The sequence below is a fragment of the Peromyscus maniculatus genome, chromosome 7 (genome assembly GCF_049852395.1).
Source record: "Peromyscus maniculatus bairdii isolate BWxNUB_F1_BW_parent chromosome 7, HU_Pman_BW_mat_3.1, whole genome shotgun sequence".
In the NCBI taxonomy this organism is placed as follows: domain Eukaryota; kingdom Metazoa; phylum Chordata; class Mammalia; order Rodentia; family Cricetidae; genus Peromyscus; species Peromyscus maniculatus.
Genome location: NC_134858.1, coordinates 73,098,836 through 73,124,150, shown reverse-complemented (window position 1 = coordinate 73,124,150; position 25,315 = coordinate 73,098,836). Strand labels below are relative to the sequence as shown.

At 42.0% G+C, this 25,315-nt stretch overlaps 1 protein-coding gene across 1 annotated transcript in view; it reads left to right on the top strand.

The window, feature by feature from the left end:
- Window positions 1–24,234, top strand: part of Tmod2 (tropomodulin 2) — a 46,273-nt gene extending 22,039 nt beyond the window's left edge. Inside the window, exons 6-9 of the mRNA XM_006973745.4 lie at window positions 765–872; window positions 5,296–5,439; window positions 7,432–7,576; window positions 19,286–24,234. Coding sequence (XP_006973807.1) covers window positions 765–872; window positions 5,296–5,439; window positions 7,432–7,576; window positions 19,286–19,320 — 432 coding nt within the window. The 3' untranslated portion in view covers window positions 19,321–24,234. The remainder of the gene's footprint in view (window positions 1–764; window positions 873–5,295; window positions 5,440–7,431; window positions 7,577–19,285) is intronic.
- The last annotated feature ends 1,081 nt before the right edge of the window (window positions 24,235–25,315 follow it).

Genomic DNA, 25,315 nt, shown 5'->3' with positions numbered 1-25,315 from the left:
TTGTATCTAAAGGATCTGCTTCCAACATGGCACACCCATGTGGCTGTGGGCAAGAGACCTCACTTGGTAAAGACTCCACTTTGTAGAGGTAGAGGCAGGGGAATCACCATGAGTTCAAAGGAGCATTAGCCACGTAGGGAAATTGAGGCCAGACTGAAGCTAACCTGGGTTCCAGGAGACCCAGTTAAGATCCATCCAGTCTTTACTTAGGAAAGTTATAGTAGGAGAAAAACACTAACCAATGTTGGCATCATGATGTAGTCAGCCCAAAATGTTATGGAATTGTAAGAAAGGAAAAGTTTGAAGTAGGAGAACTCATAAACAAAAGAGGAAGTATTTCAGCAGGGTCTTCAGAGATGAGTAGACAATAATTAGAGGAAAGGTAACAGGAATTTTCAGGCCAAGAATAAAAGTATATCTAAGGGTATGTATATGAGAGACCTCAGTTGTTAACCTGACCTAGAATACAGATCTGTAATGAGAAGAAAGAAGAAAAATTTTTTGGGTTACATTCCTTTACAGAGCACTAGGAGGCACTATTCACTCAGAATAGCTTAGGTATCACACCTGACCAATAAAACTTAGAGAGAGACTATGTAATCAGCCACCTAAATATAGGTGATAGTTAAAAGTTACCAGGGTGGGGATGGGGGCTTGTCACATGTGAGACTCTGGGTCCAATCAAAAATGAAAAAAAGTATTTTCAAGTTGAGGGTGAGTGTGCTGTGAGTGGTGTATAACCAGCCCTGTCTTCTGTGCTCTAGAACATTCCAATTCCAACCCTGAAGGAATTTGCAAAGGCCCTGGAGACCAACACCCATGTGAAGAAGTTCAGCCTGGCTGCAACCCGCAGCAATGACCCTGTGGCCCTTGTAAGTAAGACTTGAAACACAATATGAAGTCATTTAATTCCCTGGAGACTCTATTTTTAGTTTTTTCTTATTGTTTAAAATTAGCTAACTTTGCTTTTAGTTGTCTTGAGATAGGGTCTGCTATGTGACCTGGGTTTGAACTCACTATATATCTTGGACTGGCCTTGAATTCCCAGGAATCCTCCTGCCTCAGCTTGCCTAGAGCTGAGATTTTAGGCATGAAATCACCCATTCCTGGCTCTTAGAGAATCTTTTTAATTTATTCTATCAATTGAAAGTCTTAGATCTGGCCAACTTAATCTAACGAACTTAACAGTTCTGAGGCTCAGCTTGGCGCCTGTATACACTGCAAGCATGTTGAATTGACTGGATTCTTGTCTGTGCTGCACATTCCAAAAGAGAAAAAAGACAAACGTTTGGCATTTAGCTAAATAAATATTTAGAGTTTGTTCTGTGTTGAGAAAGGCCATTCTGAAACTACAGTGACTTTCTGTAATGGCCAATGGATATTATGACCCCAAAAGCCTACTTGAACTTGACACATATAAAAAAAAAGTCAGAGTGTATTTTATCTTAATCTTTATGTGCATTAATTTTCCAAGCACACTTTAAACAATCAAAATACATTGTTTGACATCCAGTTAATTAGAATATGGGAAGGAAAATAGCAAAGCTCCTAGTCCTTTTATGTATTTTCAGTAATTCAGCCAAACAGGAAAGCTGCTTAGCTCAGTAAATGCTGTTACTGCCGGAACCACCACTGCTGTTCTTCTTGTTTACGTTCCCTAGTCCAGGCGGCTTTCCTGTGGACTCAGTGGCTGCAGCACAGGTCACTCAGGTTTGCGTGTGTACTGCCTCACCCGGACATCGCTGCAGAGTTCTAAGTGTGTGCTGTCGTTAGTTCCCACTGTAACAAAAGAGAGGGTAGATGATCCCAGGTGTCACAAGGAAATGACAGAGCCGAGAGTCACCACCAGGTCATTCTGGTGCTACGCTGTCACATTTACACACAGAGCCCTTCTATGGTACATCAGCTAAAATCTGTGGTTGATAGGGATTCTAGGAATCAACCTGAGGAGAGTCTACAACATCCTTCACTCGGCTCTCAAGTCAAACTAGAAAAAGCAGAGTTGCCTGGCATGATGATTCGAGATTTAGAGCAACACATCTTAGGCTGGAGAGATGACTCAGCAGTTACGAGTGCTTGTGGCTTTTCCAGAGGACCTGCGTTGATTCAGAGCACCCACTCCAGACAACTCAGAAGCACTTGTAACCCCAGGGGATCTGGTGTCCTCCTCTTCTGGCATCCTTGGGTACCTCATGCACATGGTGCACAGACATGCTTTCAGGCAAAACACCCATATGTATAAAATAAAAATAAATGTTAAAAATATAAGTATATATAGATATGTGTAGGAGTGTAGATATAATTTGGAACTATAATGAGATATTCCACGTTCTTTTATTTATATTTCATCTTTGAAATCCACGGTATAAAACATTTATAGCACATCAGTTCAAACTAGCTATTTTTTTCAAAGGCTTAGTAGCTATATTTCTTGTGGCTACCATTTGGTCAGCAGGGAAGCTATGTACTCTGGTTTCTGTTAGATTTAAAAGATTTATTTTAATTTTTAATTAAACTGTGCATTCGTGTATATATGTGCTTGTGTGAGATCAGGTGTCCTTGAAGTCTAGAAGAGGGTACCTGGACTCTTGGAGCTGAGTTACAGGTGGTTATAAGCAGCCTGATGTGAGTGCTGGGAACTGAACTTGGGTCCTCACCAAGAACAGCATGTGCTCTGAACTGCTGAGCCATCTTTCTAGCCCCAGGAAATGGTATTTTTGTATAATCCCACAGAGTACAGAAACAAATCCTTTTCTGAGACATGTGTTTCTACTCTAATTATTTATATAACATTAAAGAAATCATACCCATGTTTCCCTGACATTCTTATCCCAGTACATGAAGTAGATGCTCAGATAGTTGCTGAACTGAAGTGAACTTGGGTGTCATAACTCCAAGTTATGTTTGGCTGCGTGTGCTCCATTTTGTTCAGTTGGAGAAAAAGTGTTTTCTCAAGTTTAAGATAAAGCAACATGATTGTGGCTGGCAGCCAGGAGGTCCTGAAAGTTCTTGTAAAGAACTAATTGCTCTGACATTTCATTATTCTGGAACTGGAAGTTAATGCCAGAGCTTGGTGTGTCTCGTAAGGAAAGGCTTGCCAAATTCCCCTCTCATGCTCTGATTAGAATGTGCACATTTAATTTTAAGATCAAGTATTAAGCTGGGTGTGGTGATGCGTGCTTCTAATCCCATCACTTGTGGGGAGAGGCAGGCAGATCATTGAGTTCAAGGCCAACCAGGTCTACAGAGTGAGTTCCAGGACAGACAGGGCTACACAGGGAAACCCTGTCTCGATAAATCAAAATCAAAACAGAGAGAGAAAGATAAGGGGAAGGGAGGGAGAGAGACGGAGGGAGGGAGAGAGAGAAGGAGGGGGAGAGAGAAAGAGAGAGAGAGAATTGGATAAATGTACCTTGGATTGTATAGTGTGCCATCCCATCTCATATCCCTGGGCTTTCCGTTCAAACAACTGTCAACAAGCACACAGGATTTTAATTCTGTCCTAGTTATTCTCAGCTCAAGAGCCGTGTTGCTCCCAGGGCACACTGGCAGTGGTGACAGGAGATGTTTAGGGTTGTTGTTGTGAAGACAGTTCTATTGGCATGTGTTAGGTCTCAGAAGCCAGAAGGCTGTTAACCAGCCTAGCACACAGGACACCCATAGCAAAGAACTCTCCAGGCCCAGATCTTAGACACGTCAAGGTTGAGAAATTCCACTTCATGCGGAATTCCTTCTCTTCCTTCTTCCTGTCCTAACTGAAAACAAGGTAATTAAAATAGTTTAGAACTTCCTTCTAAAATAGTTTAGAACTTAGGTCTACTCCCTAGAAGCAATCACTATTAGCAATTTGTTTTTCATTCTTCTAGTTATTGTCTTTAGGACTTAAAGTGGCTGCCAATCAACTGTTTATTCACCTGAGGAGCAGAAGGCCAGGCCACAGCCTTAGAGATCCTGACTCAGTCCCTGTTCATCTGGGTGGGGCCCAAATATACTTGAAATTTTATACGTATATTTCTATTTAAACTTATTTAGATGTTATCTATGTATGCGTGTGTCTGTGTGCACCTGCATGTATATGTCTAGGTAAGCGTATGCACACCTGAGTGTGGGGCGTACCCATGGAGGCCAGAAGGGGCATTGGATCCCTTGGAGCTGGAGCTGGACTTACAGGTGTTTGGGAGCCTCTTAATGCTCAGATCTAGACACTTGTTTTCTTTTCTTTTCTTTTTTCTTTGTTTGTTTGTTTGTTTGTTTGTTTGTTTGAGACAGGGTTTCTCTGTGTGCCTTTCCTGCAACTTGCTTTGTAGACCAGGCTGGCCTCAAACTCACAGAAATCCTCCTGGTTCTGCCTCCGAAGTGCTGGTTAAAGGCATGTGCCACCACCCCCCAGTGTGGACACTTGTTTTTATAATCGAACTGCAAGCACTCCGAACCATCTCTCTACCCCAGTTATATGTGTATTTTTTAATTTCACTGCACTCAAACACTTTAAACTAGTATTAAAATGTGTTTGTTTAATGAGTATGTAGTCTCAGCTCTTGAGAGATGGAAACAGGAAGATCAGCACTTTATGGCCAACCTCAGTTTTACACACACACACACACACACACACACACACACACACACACACACACACACACACACGGTATGTGTGGGGGCGGGGCAGGGGGGCGGATCTGGCTATTTGTCCAGTGGTTTTGTTCCCAGCACCCACATGGTGCTCACAACTATCTGCAACTCCAGTTCCAGGTGATCCAACACCCTCTTCTGGTCTCTGCTGGGTCAAGCACAGACATAGTACACAGACTTACATGCAAGCAAAACACTCATATGTAAAAAAATAAACAGTTAAAACTAAGGGAAAACATGCTCACTCACACCATGTGGGTGCTGGGAATCCAACCCAGGTTCTTCAAAAGAGCAGCTAGTACTTATAACCGCTAAGCCAGCTCTCCAGCCTCTCCTGAGCTGTTTTAATTTTTCTTTTCTTTTGTTTGAGACAGGGTTTCTCCGTGTAGCTATGGCTGTCCTGGAACTCACTCTGTAGACCAGGCTGGCCTCGAACTCACAAAGATCCACCTCTCAAGTGCTGGGATTAAAGGCCCGCGCCACCACCACCCGGCTGCCATTTTCATTTTTAATTGTAGTTCTAAATTTTAATTTTACTTGGAGATGAAGGTATTTTTGACTTAACAAAGGTTTTCTTTAAGTGCTGTAAAATTATGGTTTTTATTCCGAAGAGATGGTCATGAAACCCATCATTAGAAATCCTAATGGCTGTTTCTGTACACTAAGGCTTTTGCAGACATGCTGAAAGTCAACAAGACCTTGAAAAGTCTAAACATAGAATCCAATTTTGTCACTGGAACTGGAATCCTGGCCCTGGTGGAAGCCCTGCGAGAGAATGACACCTTGACAGAGATCAAGATTGACAACCAGGTACAGAAGTGGGGCGGGCCAAAGCTAGCTTCCATCTTAGACAGTTGGGGGACGGCCCACGGGGAGTGGGCTAAAGCTCAAAGCTCTGTGTGGACTCGATGTGGTCTTCTGGCAGTCCTACAAATAGTCACAGCTTCTGAGCCATGGAGGGAACATAATTCAATCTGTGTGTGTGTGCGCACGCGTGTGCACGCACGCGGGCGCACACCTGGCATGCATATATGTGTTTGTGTGTGTGTGTGTGTGTGTGTGCGCACAGAGTCCAGGGGACAACCTCAGCTACCTTCCTCAGGTGATGACCACCCTTTTTTGAGACAAGCTAGGCTGGCTGGGAGCCCCAGGGATCCCCTTGTCTCTGCCTCCACAGCGCTAGGATTCCAAACACACACGCCCACGCACCAGCTTTTTGAACGTGGGTCCCAGGGACTGAACTCAGATCCCCATGCTGTGTGACAAGCACTCTACGGACTAAGTGTTCTCCCCAGCCCCAGAGCATGTTCTCAAGTGAACTTCTCGGCAGGCTGGCGGACCTGAGCCAGCTACCCTTGCCCTGAGCTAGCCAGGCAGCAGGGGTATTTCCAGCCGCTTTGTTCATTCTCTTACCCTGTAGCCTGAATCAAAGCCCGATGCTGCCCCAGCCTTGAAAGAAAGTGGGGTGGCCCTGCCCAGACACCGAGGCTCGCTCTTGTGTGGCCTCTTTAGAGGCCATTATTAATGATTTTTAAATTATTATTATTATTATTACTATTATTTTGAGACAGGGTTTTTCTGTGTAGCTTTGCGCCCTTCCTGGAACACACTTGGTAGCCCAGGCTGGCCTCGAACTCACAGAGATCCGCCTGTCTCTGCCTCCCGAGTGCTGGGATTAAAGGCGTTTAATGGTGTGTGTGCCAGAGGTCAGAGACATCTGATTCTAGGGTTACAGGAGGTCGAGAGCTGCCAGTGTCGGTGCTGGGATTCAAATACAGGTCTTCTGGAAGAACAGCAGGCACTCTCAACCGCTGAGCCATCTCTCTAGCCTAAATCTTTAATTATTTTTGGATATGGATTCCAGGATAGAAAATTCAGTATTTGGATTGATGGCTGTCAGACTTTCCCACTTCTTAAGAAACATCCCTGCTTTAATCCATCCCATTAGCACTGAGTGACTTGGAAGCACAAATATTAGTTTTGCTTAAACTCACTCAGGAATTACCTTCTCTTTCTCTTTGTTTTGTGTTGTGTATCTGTTTTTGAGACCGTCCCATGGGTTAGCACAGGCTAGCCTTGAACTAAAGATCTTCATGCCTGAGGCTCCCGGGGACTGTGATTATAGTCATACACCCAGTTCATCTTTTCTTCAGAAAGGATTTCTTGTTTGCTGTTGGGATTTTTGTTGTTGTTGTTGTTTTTTTTGTTTGTTTGTTTGTTTGTTTTTGCTTATGTGTATGTTCATATGCATGTGAGTGTGTAAAAACGTGTGTGTGCATGTGAAGGCCAGGGGTTGATGTCAGGGTCATCTTGTCACATCCCACCACAGACTTAGTTTTGGTAACAGGGTCCACCACCTGGAGCTCGCTGATTGGCTAGCCTGGTTGACCAGTGACCTCTGTGGTTTACCTATCTCTGCACCCCAGCTATGGAGTTACAGGATAGGCTGCTGCCATCATACCTGACTTTATAACTTAGGTCTGGGATCCAAATTCAGGTCCTCATGCTTGCACAGAAACACTTTTTCCCACTGAGCCGTCTCCCCCAGCCTGACTTCTTATCTTGGTTGCTTTTGGTTGGTTGGTTTTCATTTTTGAGTACCAGCAGATTGGGCTGTCTGCATTTTGTTTTTTAGACCAAGAGCCAGACCCAATGACTGCATGGGAGGGAACTTCTCAGGGCGCTTGTTCCCTTTCAATTTGAACCTTTTTTGTGGAAGTAGTCATGAGTTTCCCCCTGTAAGTAACTGTTTCCTTTCCCTTCCTGTTTATCCCGTGTCTATGTGTGTGCATCCACAACCAGAGGCAGCAGCTGGGGACAGCGGTGGAGATGGAGATAGCCCAGATGCTGGAGGAGAACTCAAGGATCCTCAAGTTCGGGTACCAGTTTACCAAGCAAGGGCCACGGACAAGAGTGGCAGCTGCCATCACAAAAAATAATGACCTGGGTAAGGCAGATGTGCTCTGTGCTGGTGTCAGTCAGAGGAGCACTGAGACATTCATCTTCCAGTTCAGAGGCTGCATCTCAGACACCATGCCGCTGGGCTCGGTGGGCACTTTATTAGGGGGTCATGGCAATCCTCTGGTCTTTGAGATGCTTAAACTTCAACACAATGTTCTTTTAGAAGAACTGTTTACTGTAGCTTAGCTCTTGCTCGACCTCTTTGTCTTTACCTCTTCTACACCCCCCCTCTTTCTCTCCTCCCTCCATGATGATGGCACTCTCTCCGTTTGGACACAGGGCATGGTGATCCCAGGTTCCTTATGTATGACCTCTGATGGCACTATTTTTCAGTACTCGGGCTTGAATGTGGGGACGCGAATACGTCTGTATTTTACGTGTGAAGTACTCTAACAGAGCTCTACTACATAGGTTAAACTCTTGCAGAGCTTTTCAGCTTTTCCCTTTGCCTTCCCATGCTGTTGCACTTTGCTGAGGATCCACACTGTCCTCTCTGTTAGAAGGAGATGGGGCATATCCTGGTCAGTCACAGTGTAGAAAGATGGGGCAGATTGGGAAGGCTTGGTCTGGGGACATCTTAACAGCATAGCAGAGGGACATCTAAGACTGGACAAGTCTACCTGGCAACAGTGTACCAGACCTTGGACAAGGGAGAAGGAAAGACACCAGCAGGACATAGGGCCAGACTTTCCCACTGGGTGTAGAGAGTGAGGCCCAAGACCCAGCAGAAGGCTTTGGGAAAGGATGGAGACATCCAGAAGATGACTAGGAAAGAAAATATTGTTGTTTGGGTCTTTGTTTTTTGGGGTTTTTTTTTGTTTGTTTGTTTGTTTGTTTGTTTGTTTTTGTTTTGTTTTGGTTTGGTTTGGTTTTTTTGAGACAGAATTTCTCTGTGTAGCTTTTGGAGCCTTTCCTGGAACTCACTCTGTAGCCCAGGCTGGCCTCGAACTCACAGAGATCCACCTGTGTCTGCCTCCCGAGTGCTGGGATTAAAGGCATGCGCCACCACCGCCCGGCTATTTTTTTTTTTTTTTATTCTTTTGCGGGGCCGCCACCCAGCTCCCAAATAAATCACACACACAGACTTAATTCTTACTTATGAATGCCTGGCCTTAGCTTGGCTTGTTTCTTGCCAGCTTTCCTTAAATTATCCCATCTACCTTTTGCATATGGGCTTTTCCCTTTTCTTACTTCTGTGAATCTTACTCTTACTCCACGGCTTGCTGTGTAGCTGGGTGGCTGGCCCCAGGAGTCCTCTTCCTTCTCTGTCTGCTAGAGATCTCTCTCTCTCCCCCAGATTTCTCCTTCTATTAATTCTTTCTGCCTGCCAGCCCTACCTATCCTTTCTCCTTCCTCACTATTGGCAGTTCAGCTCTTTATTAGACCATCAGGTGTTTTAAACAGGCACAGTAACACAGCTTCACAGAGTTAAACATACATAACACGCCTTAAAATAATATTCCCCAACAGAAAGCGTGTTAGGTCTGTATCTGAGCAGCCCAGAAAAATAGGCAAAGCAAGGCTCCAGAAGTACTGACAACAGATCCCATGCCCAGGAACGCCTGTTTCAGGCGGCAGCATCTCCACAGCTTGGGCTACTGAAAGTAGCAGGCAAGAGGGGAACCTCAGACAGGGGACCAGTTGGCCAAATCCAGGAAGCTTCCAGAAGCCCCTTGTTATCAACCAAAAGAGTCTGCAGCACAGGAAGCAAAAGCAGAAGCAAAGGATTGTGGAAAGCAGGAATGCAGTCGGGTACGGTGGTGTGCACCTGCAATTCCAGCATTCAGGAGGCTAATGCAGGAAAATCCCGGCGGAAGACCAACCTGGGCTGCATGGTAAGACCGTGTCAGAGGAGGGAAGAGAAGGATAGAATCAGGCAATTGTTTTTGAAAGATGTTTTTATTTTATGTGTATTGAATGTTTAGTTTGCACGTATGTCTGTGTACCATGCATGTGTCTGGTACCCTCGAAGGTCAGAAAGAGCATCGATTTTCCTGGAACTGGGGTTATGGCCAGTTGTGAGCAGCTACATGGGTGCTAGGAATTGAATCCAGGTCATCCAAAAGAACCACTGAGTTGTCTGTCCAGCCCCCAGATCAGGCCATCTTAACAGCATCTTTGATCCCAAGTACTGCTTCAAAGGAACCTCAAGCTGATTTTGCCTGTTGTCTAAACCACTCATTTTTTTTTGAAGACCAATATTTAAGGTTTGTTTGTTTGTTTGTTTGTTTGTTTGTCTGTTTTGAGACAAAATCATACTGTATAGCCCAAGCTGTCCTGGAACTCACTATGTAGCCCAGGTTGGCCTCCAATTCTTTTTTTTTTTTTTTTGGATTTTTCAAGACAGGGTTTCTCTGTGTAGTTTTTGTGCCTGTCCTGTATCTCACTCTGTAGCCCAGGCTGGCCTCAAACTCACAGAGATCTGCCTGGCTCTGCCTCCCGAGTGCTGGGATTAAAGGCGTGTGTCACCACCGCCCAGCATTGGCCTCCAATTCTTGATTTTCCTGCCTCAGCCTCTGGAATACAATGACTGCAGGTGCACTCCACCACATCTAGGACTTAGGAGTTTTTAATCAAGATGAGATTTAGAGAATATGAGCGCCCCTTTACAGAAGGCTGGTCTCCCCGCCATTGTCAGCCAATCGTCTTTTTAAAATAAGAAACACAGAGCCAATGTAAAAGAGAAAGCCGAGAGGTCAGAGCTCAGAGATAAAATCTTACCTCCTGCAGTGCTCCTAGCTTCCCCGAGAGAGGGAGGTACTTCCTGTGTCCCTGTTTAAATAATCTTTCTGTTCTGCCTTCTCATTGGTTGTAAACCCAACCACATGACTGCCTCATCACTGCCTGTAAGTACCGCCCTCCAGGTCTTAAAGGCGTATGTCTCCAATACTGGCTGTATCCCTGAACACACAGAAATCTACCTAGCTCTTCTAACCACTACGCTCTTGCTATGGCTCTAATAGCTCTGACCCCAGGGCAACTTTATTTATTAACATAAAATTAAAATAACATTTCAGTACAAATAAAATATCACCACATTTCCCCTTTTCTATTTTAATAAAAAGAAAAAAGGCAAAAGGTTATAACTAACAAAAGAAAAACTATATACAAAAGTACAATAACTATATACAATATATACAAGTAACAAATACCTAAACGATGTCTAGTCCATTTGTATTTGACAAATCAGAGAAAATAATTCCCTTATCTATCCTATTTTAGTAAGTCCAAAATGTATCTAATTCACTTTCTATCCTAATTAATCTTCAACTATAACTAACTAATCTTCAACTCCCTCAGAGACCCAAGAAGGAAATAATATTAGCTAACAAAAATAAAAACAGGAAGTGCACAAAAGCAACTTCCAAAAATTTTGTGAGTCGACAGAAACAGCCAGCTGCCTGGACAGTCACCTGAGGTTTCTCTGCAGTGTTGGGGCATCATCTTCAGTCTATAGGCTTATGGTATCTGACAGACTCATTTGTGAAGTAGGTTGTACACAAGGTCAACAGTTCAACCTCACACTGGGTGAGAGCAGTCCATGTACCAGAAACACCTGAATTCCACTAGTGTCATGACATGATTCAGGATTTTAAATTCTGGAAATTGTTGATGGTTTTTGAATTCAGCTGTCCATTCTTCTTGGCTGTGTATATATGGCTTCATCTAAGCATGCCCTTCTCCACATCCCTCTATTAAATGCCAGGCTACTATTGAGAGGCGTGAGCTTTCAGTTGCTGTTCCATTGCACAACAGAAGCCATCGGCCCACTGCCTGTTCAGCTGCCTTCAAAGAAAAGGGCACTGTACCTTTTCCAGATTGTGAAGGCCACTTCAGGGATGGTGTCATATTGTCCTGGCCTCAGGAGATGCCGTCTGATAAAGCCATAACCACACTTGTTTTGGCAGGAATTGGTAGTCCTTTGTTTCGTGTTCTGTCTGTCCATTTTTTCTGTTGATTTGAGGATACTTTGTTGTCCAGTGGCTAACTTTTGCCACAATGAAAATTAACTCCATATGCAGTTTCTTCAATGCCCATATTTTCTCTGAAGTAGATTGGTACTGCCAGGAGCCGACATGTCTCAAAAAAGAAAAATTTCTAAGTTATTAAAACATTTTAAATGCCATATTCTGTAGATCTCTGAAGGGTTTGAAGATGACCTGTCTAAAATACATCTGCTCAATTTTTAAAACATATCTAATATGACTACAATTTCTATTGTAATGTCTAACTACTAACTTTCATTTCTTTATATCCTAATAGTTGGTAATAATGTAAAGTATTTAAAACTAGTAATTGTCTTTTTCTTTTCTTTCTTTCTTTCTTTTTTTTTTTTTTAAACAAAAACCTTAAATCTAATCTCCTTTGCTTAGCCTTTTTCCTAACCCTTGACAACTTGTAACCTACCCCCCTAAATAATGAAAATTATCCCAGACCCAAAACCCATTAAAAGAACCAAAAAAACCACCCGCCCCACACCACTTCTTTGGGAATGTGGGTGTCATATTCTTAAAATTGCTTCCTGCTGGGTATGGGCGAAGTTATCTTTATCCTGAAAGAAAAATTTAGGTTAATTGTCAAATTCTAGGAAAGGTAACTATATCCTTCATTATTATCCAGTCTGTGTATAAAGCCAAAGTTCAGGGTTTATCTCAAGTCCTTATTCAAGTAGTCTTTGAGACTGGATCATCTCAGCTAGTCATCTCAAAATTGCTCTGAGCACCTTGTAGTTCAAAGCTGATCTGTAGATGATGTTTGTCAGTTTAGTGATATTATTATTGTCCACGTGGAATTGTTGTTGTTGTTGTTGTTGTGGGGCCCCATCTTCTTTCCGGAGACTTCAGTTGATGTTAGGCCTGGCCGTGATTTCCTGCAGAAAACTGATAAGAGACTCGAACACAAAGACATATATATGCAGCTAACTGAAGCCTTTTTTCTAGAATTAGTTAGTACTCTATATGACCATTCCTATCTTAACAAAGTTTAAAATGTATATGTATCTATTAATCTTGTAAATTTTGATATAAAATTTATACTTTAAGAAAAGTTTAAAGAATCAGAATAGAATCAAAGAGTTGAGATTAGTAATAGAATAGTCCCTTAATTAATTTGGCTTTTGTCCTGTCCCATAGCAGAAAATGGCTCTTTCTGGCCTGATACAGGGAGTTTGCATTTTCCTTTTAACAACATGCTTGAGTTTAAAGAAGGAGAGAGCCATTCTCCAACTCCAAAGTCAGCTTTAAATTTTAATTGAACTGGGACTATTAGAAAACCAATAGTGTTAAATCTTTAGAGAAAAGCAGAAACAAACATTTAAGAAGACATAAAATTTTTTAGATAATATATACCCATATGCCATATACTCCCATATACTCTGTTTCCTGGGATAGATGATTTGTCCCTTTTCTTCAGTTGTCTCATTTGTCTTGTGTCCTTCAGATTCCTTAACCTTCATTCTCCTAAAAGACAAAAACAAAAACCTTCCCCCAAGACTAATTTTGGGGATGTTCCTTTTTGGCAAGTTATTATCTGATTAAATGAAAAGACATGTGTTACAGGTACAAGTTAGTTTAAATTGGATGTTCATGCTGATTGATGAACTATCACCTCCTCTAATTAAGAGGTTTCTCTTGTTCAAATCGAACCTTTATCAATTTTGATGGTACCCACAGCTTATCTTCTCCTGTAGAAACAAAAGCAAAACCTCGTAATACATACCCAACGTAATACATACCCTGGCTTCCATTCTGAGGTCAGCACATCCTTAAAGTATATAGGCTGATTTAATTCTGTAGTTTTTTCTATTACCCAATGTCTCTCTGCAGCTGTTGTTCCTTTCTCATTGGCATTCAGAAAATTCAAAGTTAATAGAGCATTATGCAGTCTATTTCTGGGGGTTTTTGTTACTCCTTTCTTTTTATTTAGCATATCCTTTAGAGTTCTGTTTGATCTTTCTATAACTGCTTGACCTGTAGGATTATGTGGTATACCTGTAATATGCTTTATTTTGTAATAATCAAAAAACTGTTTCATTTTAACAGAGACATATGATGGAGCATTGTCAGTTTTGATTTGTGCAGGTATACCCATAATGGCCATAACTTCTAGCAAATGAGTGATTACAGAATCAGCTTTTTCAGAACTCAGAGCAGTTGCCCATTGAAATCCTGAATAAGTATCGATAGTGTGGTGTACATATTTCAGTTTTCCAAATTCTGCAAAGTGAAACACATCCATCTGCCAGATTTCATTCCTCTGAGTACCCTTTGGGTTACATCCTGCTGGTAATGGTGTTTGATTATAGAAAGAACAAGTAGGACATTTCTTTACTATTTCTTTGGCTTGTTGCCAGGTTATGGAAAAATCCTTTTTTAAACCTTTACTATTGACATGATGTTTTTTATGAAATTCTGAGGCCTCCAGCACATTTCCTATCAATAATTTATCAATCTCATCATTGCCTTGTGCTAGAGGGCCTGGCAGACCAGTATGAGATCGGATGTGAGTTATATATAAAGGATGACTCCTTTTCCTGATTGTATCTTGTAATTGAATAAATAGTGAAGTTAATTCTGAAGCATCAGGGATAAATTCTGCAGTCTCAATATGTAATACCACTCTTTCAGCATACTGAGAGTCAGTTACTATGTTGAGAGGTTCTGAAAAATCCATTAATACCAACAGAATAGCATACAATTCTGATTTTTGCACTGAATTATAAGGACTTTGTACCACTTTACTTAAATTTTCTGATTTGTAACCTGCCTTTCCTTGTTTGTTGGCATCTGTATAAAATGTACGAACTCCAGATATGGGTTTTTGCCGTACAATTCGAGGCAAGATCCAATCAGCTCTCTTTATAAAATCAATTCTGTTGCTTTTGGGATATTTGCTGTTAATTTCTCCCAAAAAATTACTGCAAGCTCTTTGCCAAGGTTCACTTTCTGTCCATAATTTTTCAATGTCCTCCTTAGTTAAAGGTACGACAATTTCTGCTGGGTCTATTCCTGCTAATTGACGAAGTCTCAATTTTCCTTTCCAAATCAAGTCAGAGATTTTTTCCCCATAAGTTTTTAATTTTTTATTTGGTTTATTTGGTAAAAATATCCATTCCAATATAATGTCTTCCCTCTGCATTAATATTCCAGTGGGGAATGCCTAGAAGGTAAAATAACCAAAATGCAATCCAGCTTTGGATCAATACGATCCACGTGCCCTTCATGTACTTTCTTTTCTACCAAGGCCAATTCTTTCTCAGCTTCAGGTGATAATTCTCTTGGACTATTTAAGTCCTTGTCACCTTCTAAGGTTTTGAACAAATTAGTCAGTTCATCATTTTTTACCCCAACAATAGTTCGTAGATGAGAAATATCTCCAAATAATCTTTGAAAGTCATTAAGAGTCTGTAGTCTATCTCTCCTAATTTGCACCTTTTGGGGTCTAATTTTTTGTAGCTCTATTTTATATCCTAAATAATTAATAGAATCTCCTCTTTGTATTTTTTCAGGAGCAATTTGTAATCCCCAGCAAGGCAAAATTTTCTTTATTTCTTCAAACATTCTTTCTAAAGTATCTGCATTTGAGTCAGCTAGTAAAATATCATCCATATAATGATAAATTATAGATTTAGGAAATTTTTTACGTATCACTTCCAATGGCTGTTGTACAAAATATTGGCACAGAGTTGGGCTATTTAACATTCCCTGTGGGAGGACCCTCCATTGAAATCTTTTAACCGGTTGAGAATTATTATAAGTAGGCACTGTGAAAGCAAATCTTTCTCTGTCTTTTTCTTGTAAGGGTATTGAAAAGAAACAGTCTTTTAAATCAATAACTATGAGAGGCCATCCTTTTGGTAACAGAGTAGGCAAAGGAATTCCAGATTGTAGAGAGCCCATCGGCTGAATTACTTTGTTAATTGCTCTAAGGTCTGTTACCATTCTCCATTTACCAGATTTCTTTTTAATAACAAATACAGGAGAATTCCAAGGGCTGGTTGACTGTTCAATATGCTGAGCATTCAACTGTTCTTCTACCAGCTCTTCTAAAGCCTGGAGTTTCTCTGTTGTTAAAGGCCATTGCTGAACCCATACAGGCTTGTCTGTTAACCATTTTAAAGGTAGAGCTGTTGGTATTTTTGGAGGATTATCAGTTGTTGTGCCCTGTTCCTGTATAATATGGATGGCTGGTGACCACTCAAAATAATGCCTTCTAATATTTCTCTCAGAAACATGTGCTAGTTTATGATTTGTTTCTGAGATTGGAGGGATTTTAATCTGAGTATTCCATTGTTGCAACAAGTCTCGACCCCACAGGTTCATAGCTATGTTAGCGACATATGGTTTTAATTTTCCTCTCTGTCCTTCTGGACCTATACATTCCAGCCATCTTGCACTCTGTTTCACTCCAGATAATGTCCCAATTCCTAACAGTTGAACGTTTACCTCTTGAAGAGGCCAAGCTGGATGCCAAAATTCTGGTGCAATTATGGTAATGTCCGCACCTGTGTCTACCAGACCAGACAACAAAACACCATTTATTTTTATCGTTAATTTTGGTCTCTGTTCATTAATAGAAGTTTGCCAAAAAATTTTCTTTATGTTTTCTCCTGAATTTTCTATTCTCTCTGTTTCATCATCCTGACCAGCATGATTTATTCCAATAGTCATTTGGTTATTTAATCGCTCAGAGCAGGGATTTCCTCTACAGCTGCAGGAAAGGTTTGAACTGGTTTTGCTATGGGGGCCTGCATGAGGCCCCTCCGGGAGTTTCCCGAAAACTGAGGCAAAGGATTACCCTGTCTGTCCTTTGTTGATCTACATTCGTTGGTCCAGTGTTTTCCCTTACCACACCTTCTGCATACTCCAGAAGGAAGGGGCATTCTGTTGCCATTGTTCTTTGAAGAAACATTGCTTCTAGGAATGACCTGTTTACAGTCCCTTTTAAAATGTCCTTGCAGCCGGGCGGTGGTGGCGCACGCCTTTAATCCCAGCACTCGGGAGGCAGAGCCAGGTGGATCTCTGTGAGTTCGAGGCCAGCCTGGGCTACCAAGTGAGTTCCAGGAAAGGCGCAAAGCTACACAGAGAAACCCTGTCTCGAAAAACCAAAAAAAAAAAAAAAAAAAAAAAAAATGTCCTTGCTTTCCACACCCAAAACATCTAACACTCCTCAAACCTTTTGAAATTACTTCTCCTACCCACGTATCATGCTCATCAACCTCAACATTAATTGTTTCTCTAATCCAATCTTCCAAAGGTGCAGATCTTGCCCTTAACGGCCTGATTATTCTTTTGCATGCTGCATTCGCATTCTCAAATGCCAAAGCTTCAATTATTGCCTTACTAGCTTCTGATCCTGAGACCATTCTGTTTACTGCTGAAGCCAGTCTTTCTAAAAAATCTGTGAAAGATTCTTTTGGGCCTTGCATAACCTTTGTGAATGACTCAGGTTTTTTTCCTGGTTCATCAACTCTGTCCCATGCATTCAAGGCTGCCATTCGACATAAAATTACGGTTTGAACATCATATAAACATTGTGTTTGTATTGAAGCATATTGGCCTTCTCCAATAAGCTGATCCTGACAAACTTGTATTCCTTTATCCCTCCATTGTGTTTCTACGTTTCTAGCTTCCTCCTTAAACCACGTTAGAAATTGAATTCTCTGGCTGGGTTCTAGAACAGCTTGTGCAAGGTCCCGCCAGTCCTGTGGTATAATCCTATTATATGTTGACCAAGAGTTTAACATTTGCTTTACATATGGGGAATGCATGCCATAAGATACTATTGCCTCCTTAAACCTTTTAAAATCCATCAGTTCAATTGGAGCCCAGATATTTTGTGTAGCCATTTGATCAGGCATCTGCTGTACGGTTACAGGATAAATTAAGGATGACTGTGTGAAAACAGGCTTTCTTTCTGTAACCTTATGATCCAAACTTGAACCAACTTCACTGTTAAAATTAACAGGTTTTTCTAAAGCTGTTATCCTGGCACTTAAATCGACTATCTTTTTAAATAGTCAAATGAGAATAAGCATGGTGATAAACTGCATAATTCCCATAATACTCATCTTTTCATATAGTTGTTCCATTGTCAGACTGCCTAAAATTTCAAAAACCCAATTTTCTTCCAATGTACACAGGAAACCCATTTTTTCAAATGTGGAAAAAATTTGTCTTTTAAATAGTTTCCTTTATGACTTACCAAATCTGCGTAGAACAGTAGAAATCCGAGCGAATTTCAAAACAGCCACCTAGAGTCCTAGGTGTAAATCCAGAGAGAGAGAGAGAGAGAGACAGACAGAAACAGAGAGACAGAGAGAAAGCAAGAGAGAAAGCGAAAGCGAAAGTGAAAGTGAAAGCGAAAGCGAAGGGGAAGCCGGCTAAAGCTTAAAGCCAGCCACTTGTTCCCTCTTGAGCCGAGTCAAGGCTTGGCTTTACAGGCAGGGGCCCTGTTTAGCAGGGCAGGCCTGAGCTGTTTGTAGCACTGGCTTTAAGCAAGCAGCTCACAGTCCAGCCTGAGCCCAAGCAGACCTGGGCCGGGGCTAGGGAGCCGGCTGCTCCGGCTAGGGAGCCGGCCCCAAGCAGTTTTTAATGGATTCTTGTCACGTTGGGCGCCAGATGTAGATGTAACCAATCGTCTTTTTAAAATAAGAAACACAGAGCCAATGTAAAAGAGAAAGCCGAGAGGTCAGAGCTCAGAGATAAAATCTTACCTCCTGCAGTGCTCCTAGCTTCCCCGAGAGAGGGAGGTACTTCCTGTGTCCCTGTTTAAATAATCTTTCTGTTCTGCCTTCTCATTGGTTGTAAACCCAACCACATGACTGCCTCATCACTGCCTGTAAGTACCGCCCTCCAGGTCTTAAAGGCGTATGTCTCCAATACTGGCTGTATCCCTGAACACACAGAAATCTACCTAGCTCTTCTAACCACTACGCTCTTGCTATGGCTCTAATAGCTCTGACCCCAGGGCAACTTTATTTATTAACATAAAATTAAAATAACATTTCAGTACAAATAAAATATCACCACACCACCACATCTAGGACTTAGGAGTTTTTAATCAAGATGAGATTTAGAGAATATGAGCGCCCCTTTACAGAAGGCTGGTCTCCCCGCCATTGTCAGAGGTGACGGGTGAGGCTGTGTTCACCTGGGGACTTTGCAGAGGCCAATAGGTGACAGAACTGCACAGAAGCCAAGGAGATGATGCCCCGTGTGTAAATGCCCTTGAAAGTACTTCCCAGTTCACCGCCCTGTGGTCTGTCTCTCCTGGACCGACACTCTTTAGACACACCGAGACATTCCCAGTTACCGGACACAGCTTTATTTAAACTTAAATTCCTCCTCAGACTAGGGTATTTTGCTGTTTCCATTTTCTGCCACGGTTCATTGAATGTTGAAGTTTAAGATGATCCATGCCATTGGGTGTGTGGCATGGAATTTCATGGGGTGAATCCTATCTCCTAGATCAGTGGTTCTCAACCTGTGGGTCAGAGATCCTGCAGATCAGATGTTTACATGTCCATGAGAGTAGCAAAATTACTGTTATGGTTGGGGGTCACCACGACACAGGGAACTGTATCTAAGGGTCACAGCATTACGGGGGTTGAGAACCACGGCTTTAAAATGATTTTCAAGAATATCCTTTTCTCTCTATCTGTCTTTTTGAATTCTTTTCTTTCTCTCTTACCTAGTTCGCAAGAAGAGAGTTGAAGGAGACCGGAGGTAAACCTCCACTAACAGAAGTGAAGTCGCACCACGCAGCCATCTGAAAAAACGGGCACAAACTCATCCTCCACGGGACCATCTCATCTAAGGCTGTTCGTTTCCGTTAACCGTGTGCGTCATAATTTTAACTGTTGCTCTTTTTTAGCACTACTTATTTAGGTGAGGTTCTGAAATGTGTGTAGCAGTTTGACTTGCTCCTGGACACGCCTGGTGGCTTACGCCGATAGGATGATACAGATGTTAGATGTCGACAGCGCTGGAGATGATTTTAACCACTTTCATATTGGGTTGGCTTGCTTTCCTCCATGAACGTGTTTTCAGTCATGGAAAGGGACTTAGCGTGTATGTGTGTGTGTATAGCCGATTACAGTAGAGGCCTACCTCTGTTTACATGCATCACTTTGAGCTAGGCTGAGTACATGAGAAGTGGGCTGCTGACCACATAAGAAGTTAGTATTTGCCAATCTTCCACAAATTCTCCGTTAATTCCAGGAACATGTCTCTATGTGTGCATGCCCAGCTGATTCATGGTCGGTGGGATCCTTCCTAGAAAGCACTTTAATACAGCATTAGCAAATTAACTGTTTATTATCCTATGGGTATATCGATAATTCACACACTTATCTTTACTGACTATTAAACATGAATTAAACATATTTGTGTAGGTGTGTGGTATTGGGGATTGAACCCAGGGCCTTGTGCATGCTAGGCAAGCACTCTACCCCTGAGCTACATCTCCAACCCAAATTATATTTAATAGACAATTATTAATAAAGCCATTGAAAGCCTTTCCAGGTATAATAGAAAAATTTTAAATTTCACCAAAAGAAAATTTCAAAATATTACATTCCCAAATAAAACAATAACAGTGACATATAATGGGCTAGAGAGATGGCTCAGCAGTTAAGAGTGCTTGCTACTTTTCTAGAGGACCAGAGTTCAGTTCCCAGCCCCGATGTCAAGCAGCCAACAATGGCCTATAACTCCATCTTCGGGGGAAACTGATGCCTCCAGCCTCTGAGGGCATCCACACACACATGTACATACCCCCCATACATGTACACTTGATTAAAAATAAGTTTAAAAGATAATGGCACCTTAATCAAAGTTTCTGATACATAAGATTGAGTGAATTTGACAAAATTTAAAAGCAATTAATGCCTCGTCTTGAGCATGACAGGTTCACAGGATAAATTGTGGGTATTGTAGTTAATTACATAGATTTTTTTTTTTTTTTGTCATAGGCAATTGCTTCTCTGCCTTTTGGCTAAATCAAGTGCCACTTTTTAATCACATGGTCAATCCAGACATTTGGAAACGTTAGGTAAAAATGCATTGTCAGTTACTCAGATGTTTGTCACCTCAAAGACAAAGCCGGTAGAAAACACAACCGAAATGATGGCATTGATTTCTTAGTATAACCGTTGGACAGTGCAGTGCGAAATTAAGGTGACAAATGACAGAAGGCTTTGGCCGCAAATCACCACTCCTCTCTCCTGTCATTGATGACAGCCTGTGACAGCCCATGTCAGGTAGCTAAGGCTAGCTCCTCTTCTCACCGCTGCGACTGAATAGCTGGCCAAAGGAACAGAAGGGAGAAAGCGTTTGTTTTGGTTCACATGCCACAGCCATGGCAGCTGGAGCACAGGTCACATTGCATTCGCAGACAGAAGGCAGAGAGAAATGAATGCTGGGACTCCACCCACTCTCTCTTTTGTCCCCAGTCTGAGACCCCAGCCTGTGGGATGGCACTACCCACATTCAGGGTGAGTCCTCCCTCCTTGGTTAGACTTCTCTGGGAACACTTTATGTGGTTCCACATCCCATCAGGCTGACAACGAGGATAACTCACAGTGTTTCCCTCTGGTTTCCCTTCTCTTTAGGACTCGGAGTCTTACAGAGGTGAGACTCTTGTACTGTTGGCGGAGCAGAAGCTGCCATCCCTGGCAGATCTTGGGTCTAGGCCTGTATAGTTTTAGTAACTGTGAGTTCCTGAGTTGCTTGGTAGCAGGAAGACAAGTTGATGGGTGAATAACTTAGCTTGAAAAGCACTTGGAATCTGTTTAGAGGGGCCTTTAAAAAACTGGACACTTGGAGGGAGAAACTGGATGCTGACTAGTTCTATAAATACCCATAGCTGAAAGCAAAGTCCTCTGAAACATCTCATTTTCTTGACTCAGTTTTACTTTTTTTTTTTTTCAGGACACAATAAGGAGGGTATTCTGACATTTTTTTTTTTTTGAGTCATCCCCAATCCTTTATCTTCCTGTCAATCTGAAAATGTATTAGTACATTCCATTTGATGGTTTTCAGTCTGATTTTTCTTTCCTTCTCCCCCATTTGGATGTGTTATATTGGAGTCAGTTTGTACAGGTTTGCTGGGTGTTCGGCTTTCAAGAATTCTGTGAATGATTGTTCAACATAGCACTACTAAAAATTAAGGGAAGCCAGGTGTGTTGGCACACACCAGTGATCCTCGCACTTGGAATGGAGGCAAGATCAGTGTTGGCTACATAGGAAGTTTGAAGCAAGCCTGCTACATTAGACCCCCAACCAAGACATATTAAGTGGCATGCACTTACAGTTAAATCAATTATGATAAAGACTAAACTGTGTTCTTGAGATTATTTATGTACATTGTGCCTGCATGGTGTAAATACTACCTGTGGTGTGCTGTGGCACGGTTCTTCCCAGCTCTCAGCACTAACTTCTTGGCTGTGGTGAGAAGAGTCTTTGGAAATTATCAGTGTGTAAGAAACTGTCTCCTTTCTTTCCTCTAGATTGTTGGCAGATAAGCAGTTCTACCTTGGTGAAGTGTGTACGGTGTGTTTGAATCATAATTTTCGGTCACCATGTTGCCAAAGGGAGGATGCTGTGTCTTTCCTCCATCCTGGTCACAGACCTCTTTAAAAGCAGAGTCCCTAGCAAACCTCTACAAGAAATCCTTTTCCTTTCCTCATTCCTTCTCTTTCCTTCATCTCTTGAGAAGCCCCGCCCCTGCAGAGTGTTGTCTGCAGCCCCACGTTTTAGAGAATGGGTTGCAGCTGTTAGCACACCTTGGCAAAACAAGAAAAAAAATACAAGATTTGGATCACAGCTATTCCTTTTTATAAGGAGTTATTAATACTATTAAAGCAAGATAGGAGAACATTATTTTTAAAATCATGCTGCTGTTAGCTTATAAGATGAGTGTATGAGATTATTTGTTACTAATCAGCTGTTTTATTATTATGGATTTTTAAGTGGCTTATAAAATGACATTTCCATAAGTATTTACATATTGAAAATAACTACTAGAAGATCAAACATACATTTTGGGAGAACTCTATCAAGTCATCTAATTAGTCTAAGACTTCACCTCCCTTCTGCCCAAAGTGGACAATTAATTTCATCATGATGAGACATAATATGTGTAAATTATTTTTATATGTATATATTTTGCTAGCTAGTGTGCGGAGTGTTTGCTAATGCCTGAATAGCTGTTTAGAGGGAGCTCATGTTTCCCTCAGCTGTTCCCTTCCCCTTTACAGTTGTACAGGCCCATAGTAAATGAAAACTCGCTCCCCTAGACTTGAAGGTTCCTGTCCCTGATGTCTTGTCATGGCACATGTAGATAGATGGCTTTCAGGAGATGCACTTCTCAAGTCTAGAAATAGTGACTAGTCTAGTAGTACACGTGCATCTCTCTGTCTGCCTCATGTGCGTGCGCAGCTTAAAGCTCCTTCGTCCTTTTCAGCATGATCAAAACCCTTGCTTTCATCTTTGAGAGAAATCAGTTTCCCTCCCTCCCTCCCGCACCCCGCCGTGTGTGTGTGTGTGTGTGTGTGTGTGTGTGTGTGTGTGTGTGTATGTGTAATGTGTATGTATGTGTGTTGTCAGATATCTAACTAGGTATTTGGCTACATCTGGACAACAGATTGAAGGGAGGCTCTCTCCCCAGCTCCACTTCCCTTCCCCTTTTAGAACTGCTGCAGACCCAGGTTCCATGGGAAATTACTCTGGGGTCTGTGGAGGATGACTCTTAGAAAATTCACTGGATTATTACCCCATGAGATCTTCCTATATGCCTAAAGTCTGTATCATTTCATACTCATGAACATCAATTAGCCCCATCCTTCCATCTCTGTAGGACACACTGTATATAAATATTTTGTACATAAGGATCACCAAATACTGTAGTGAGGTGTTTGGCTACATGTAGACCGTGGATTGACGGCACCATGCTTCCCTTGCCCCTCTCAGGGTTGTTGTGGGCCCAGGTTAGAGAATCACGTGCCTGGAGGGGCGGGTGTAGCTCACCCATTTTCAGCACACAGCTCATCTTCCAGTAGAAGCCCATCTCCATGTTAAAGCTCAGAAACTTTCACAGTGCCTGTACCCCTGGAGCCAGTTTTCCTAAAGGAAGACTGGAATACCAGACCATGAACAGCTGCTTCTCTTCCACACATAGATGTGGCCCCTTGTGGGCACCAACGCTGTGGAAGCCACTGCCTTCAGAATAACTGCCACAAGACTTTCCTGATGCACAAAGCTTAGACCTGGCGTGGAAACATCAGCGTGCTCAGACAGCCCTGCAGAGTTGATAAAAGTGTTTGAACGTACTTCCTTTTTCATGGCTGAGACTTACTCTGCCCTCTCCTAAATACCGTGCAAGAGACAGGAAGCATAAGAATTCTGGACTGAGTTTATGCATGTTTTAGTGTTGGAATGATAGACCGATTGCCTTTTTGAAAAGTAGATATCGCCAGGCTGTGGTGGCACACGCTTTTAATCCCAGCACTCGGCAGGCAGAGTCAGGCAGATCTTTGTGAGTTCGAGGCCAGCCTGGTCTACAGAGCGAGATCCAGGAAAGGCACAAAGCTACACAGAAAAACCCTGTCTTGAAAAATCAAAAAAGAAAAAAAAAAAAAGAAAAGTAGATATTGAGTTTGCTTCCCATACCCCTGCTACTTACTCCATTCTCAATTCAAACACTGAGACACACATATAGGAAAGGTACAAAAACTTTCTAACATCAGGCTGATCCCACTAGGTAAACCACAGAGCAGCCTTTTGGAACTAACTGACCGGGGAAAAGTATCCAGAACCTCAGTGTTCACTGTTTCCTTATTCCCCAATTCTACATCTGACTATACTTTATACTCTGGTTCAAGATCCTTACCAAGGAAAGGGCCAGGGATTTAATATTTAAATTAATTTAATGGCAGAACTCGGTTCTGCTCACTCTTCTTAATCTCTCTCCCATCAGCTTAACAGCAATGACCAAACAATCAATAGATAGATGAGCAATGGGTTACAAATTTTAAGTCTGTGTCCTGGGTACTATTCTAGAAATGGCACATGAGTCAGAGGTTAAACCTATTTCAGACATTGTTGCCTTGGAGAGGGTGAAGGAGAGGGTAGAAAAGAGCAACCTACTAACCAGGCTTGGTTAGCTGTGTCTTGTGGCAGTCATTTGGAGCACGTTGGCTCAGCTAGTTGGTATGGTGAATGGGTACCATACTAACAGATTTGGAGGCTAAATCCCAATCCCGTTACCCACACTTAGCAGGTGTATGATCATGGGCAATTCATCTAATTGCCTGCCAATTATAGATTATATGGGGGACGAGCACCAGAAATGGAGTCAAGTGACCTGAACACTTGACTCTGCTCTTTCTTAGCTGGGTGACTTTAGGGGAAACCACTTGATCTCTCAAGCCTAAAGCTCCCCAGCCATTAAATGGGAATAATATCTTTACTAACTACCTCACAGAGTTGTAGTGAGAAAATAGAATCAGATCATCTGATGAAAACACCATAGAAACTAGAAAACACTGTACAAAAGTAGATCACTTTTTTTTTAAATCAATTCACTAATATTTCCCACTGCCTCTGAGTCTGTTTCATTCTGACCAATGATTCATCTTTTGAAGTAGGGCAAATTGGACCATGGAATGATGGAATTGGAATGAAGTAAGGGACTAGAATTGTTTTACTTCAAACATAAAGGTGAG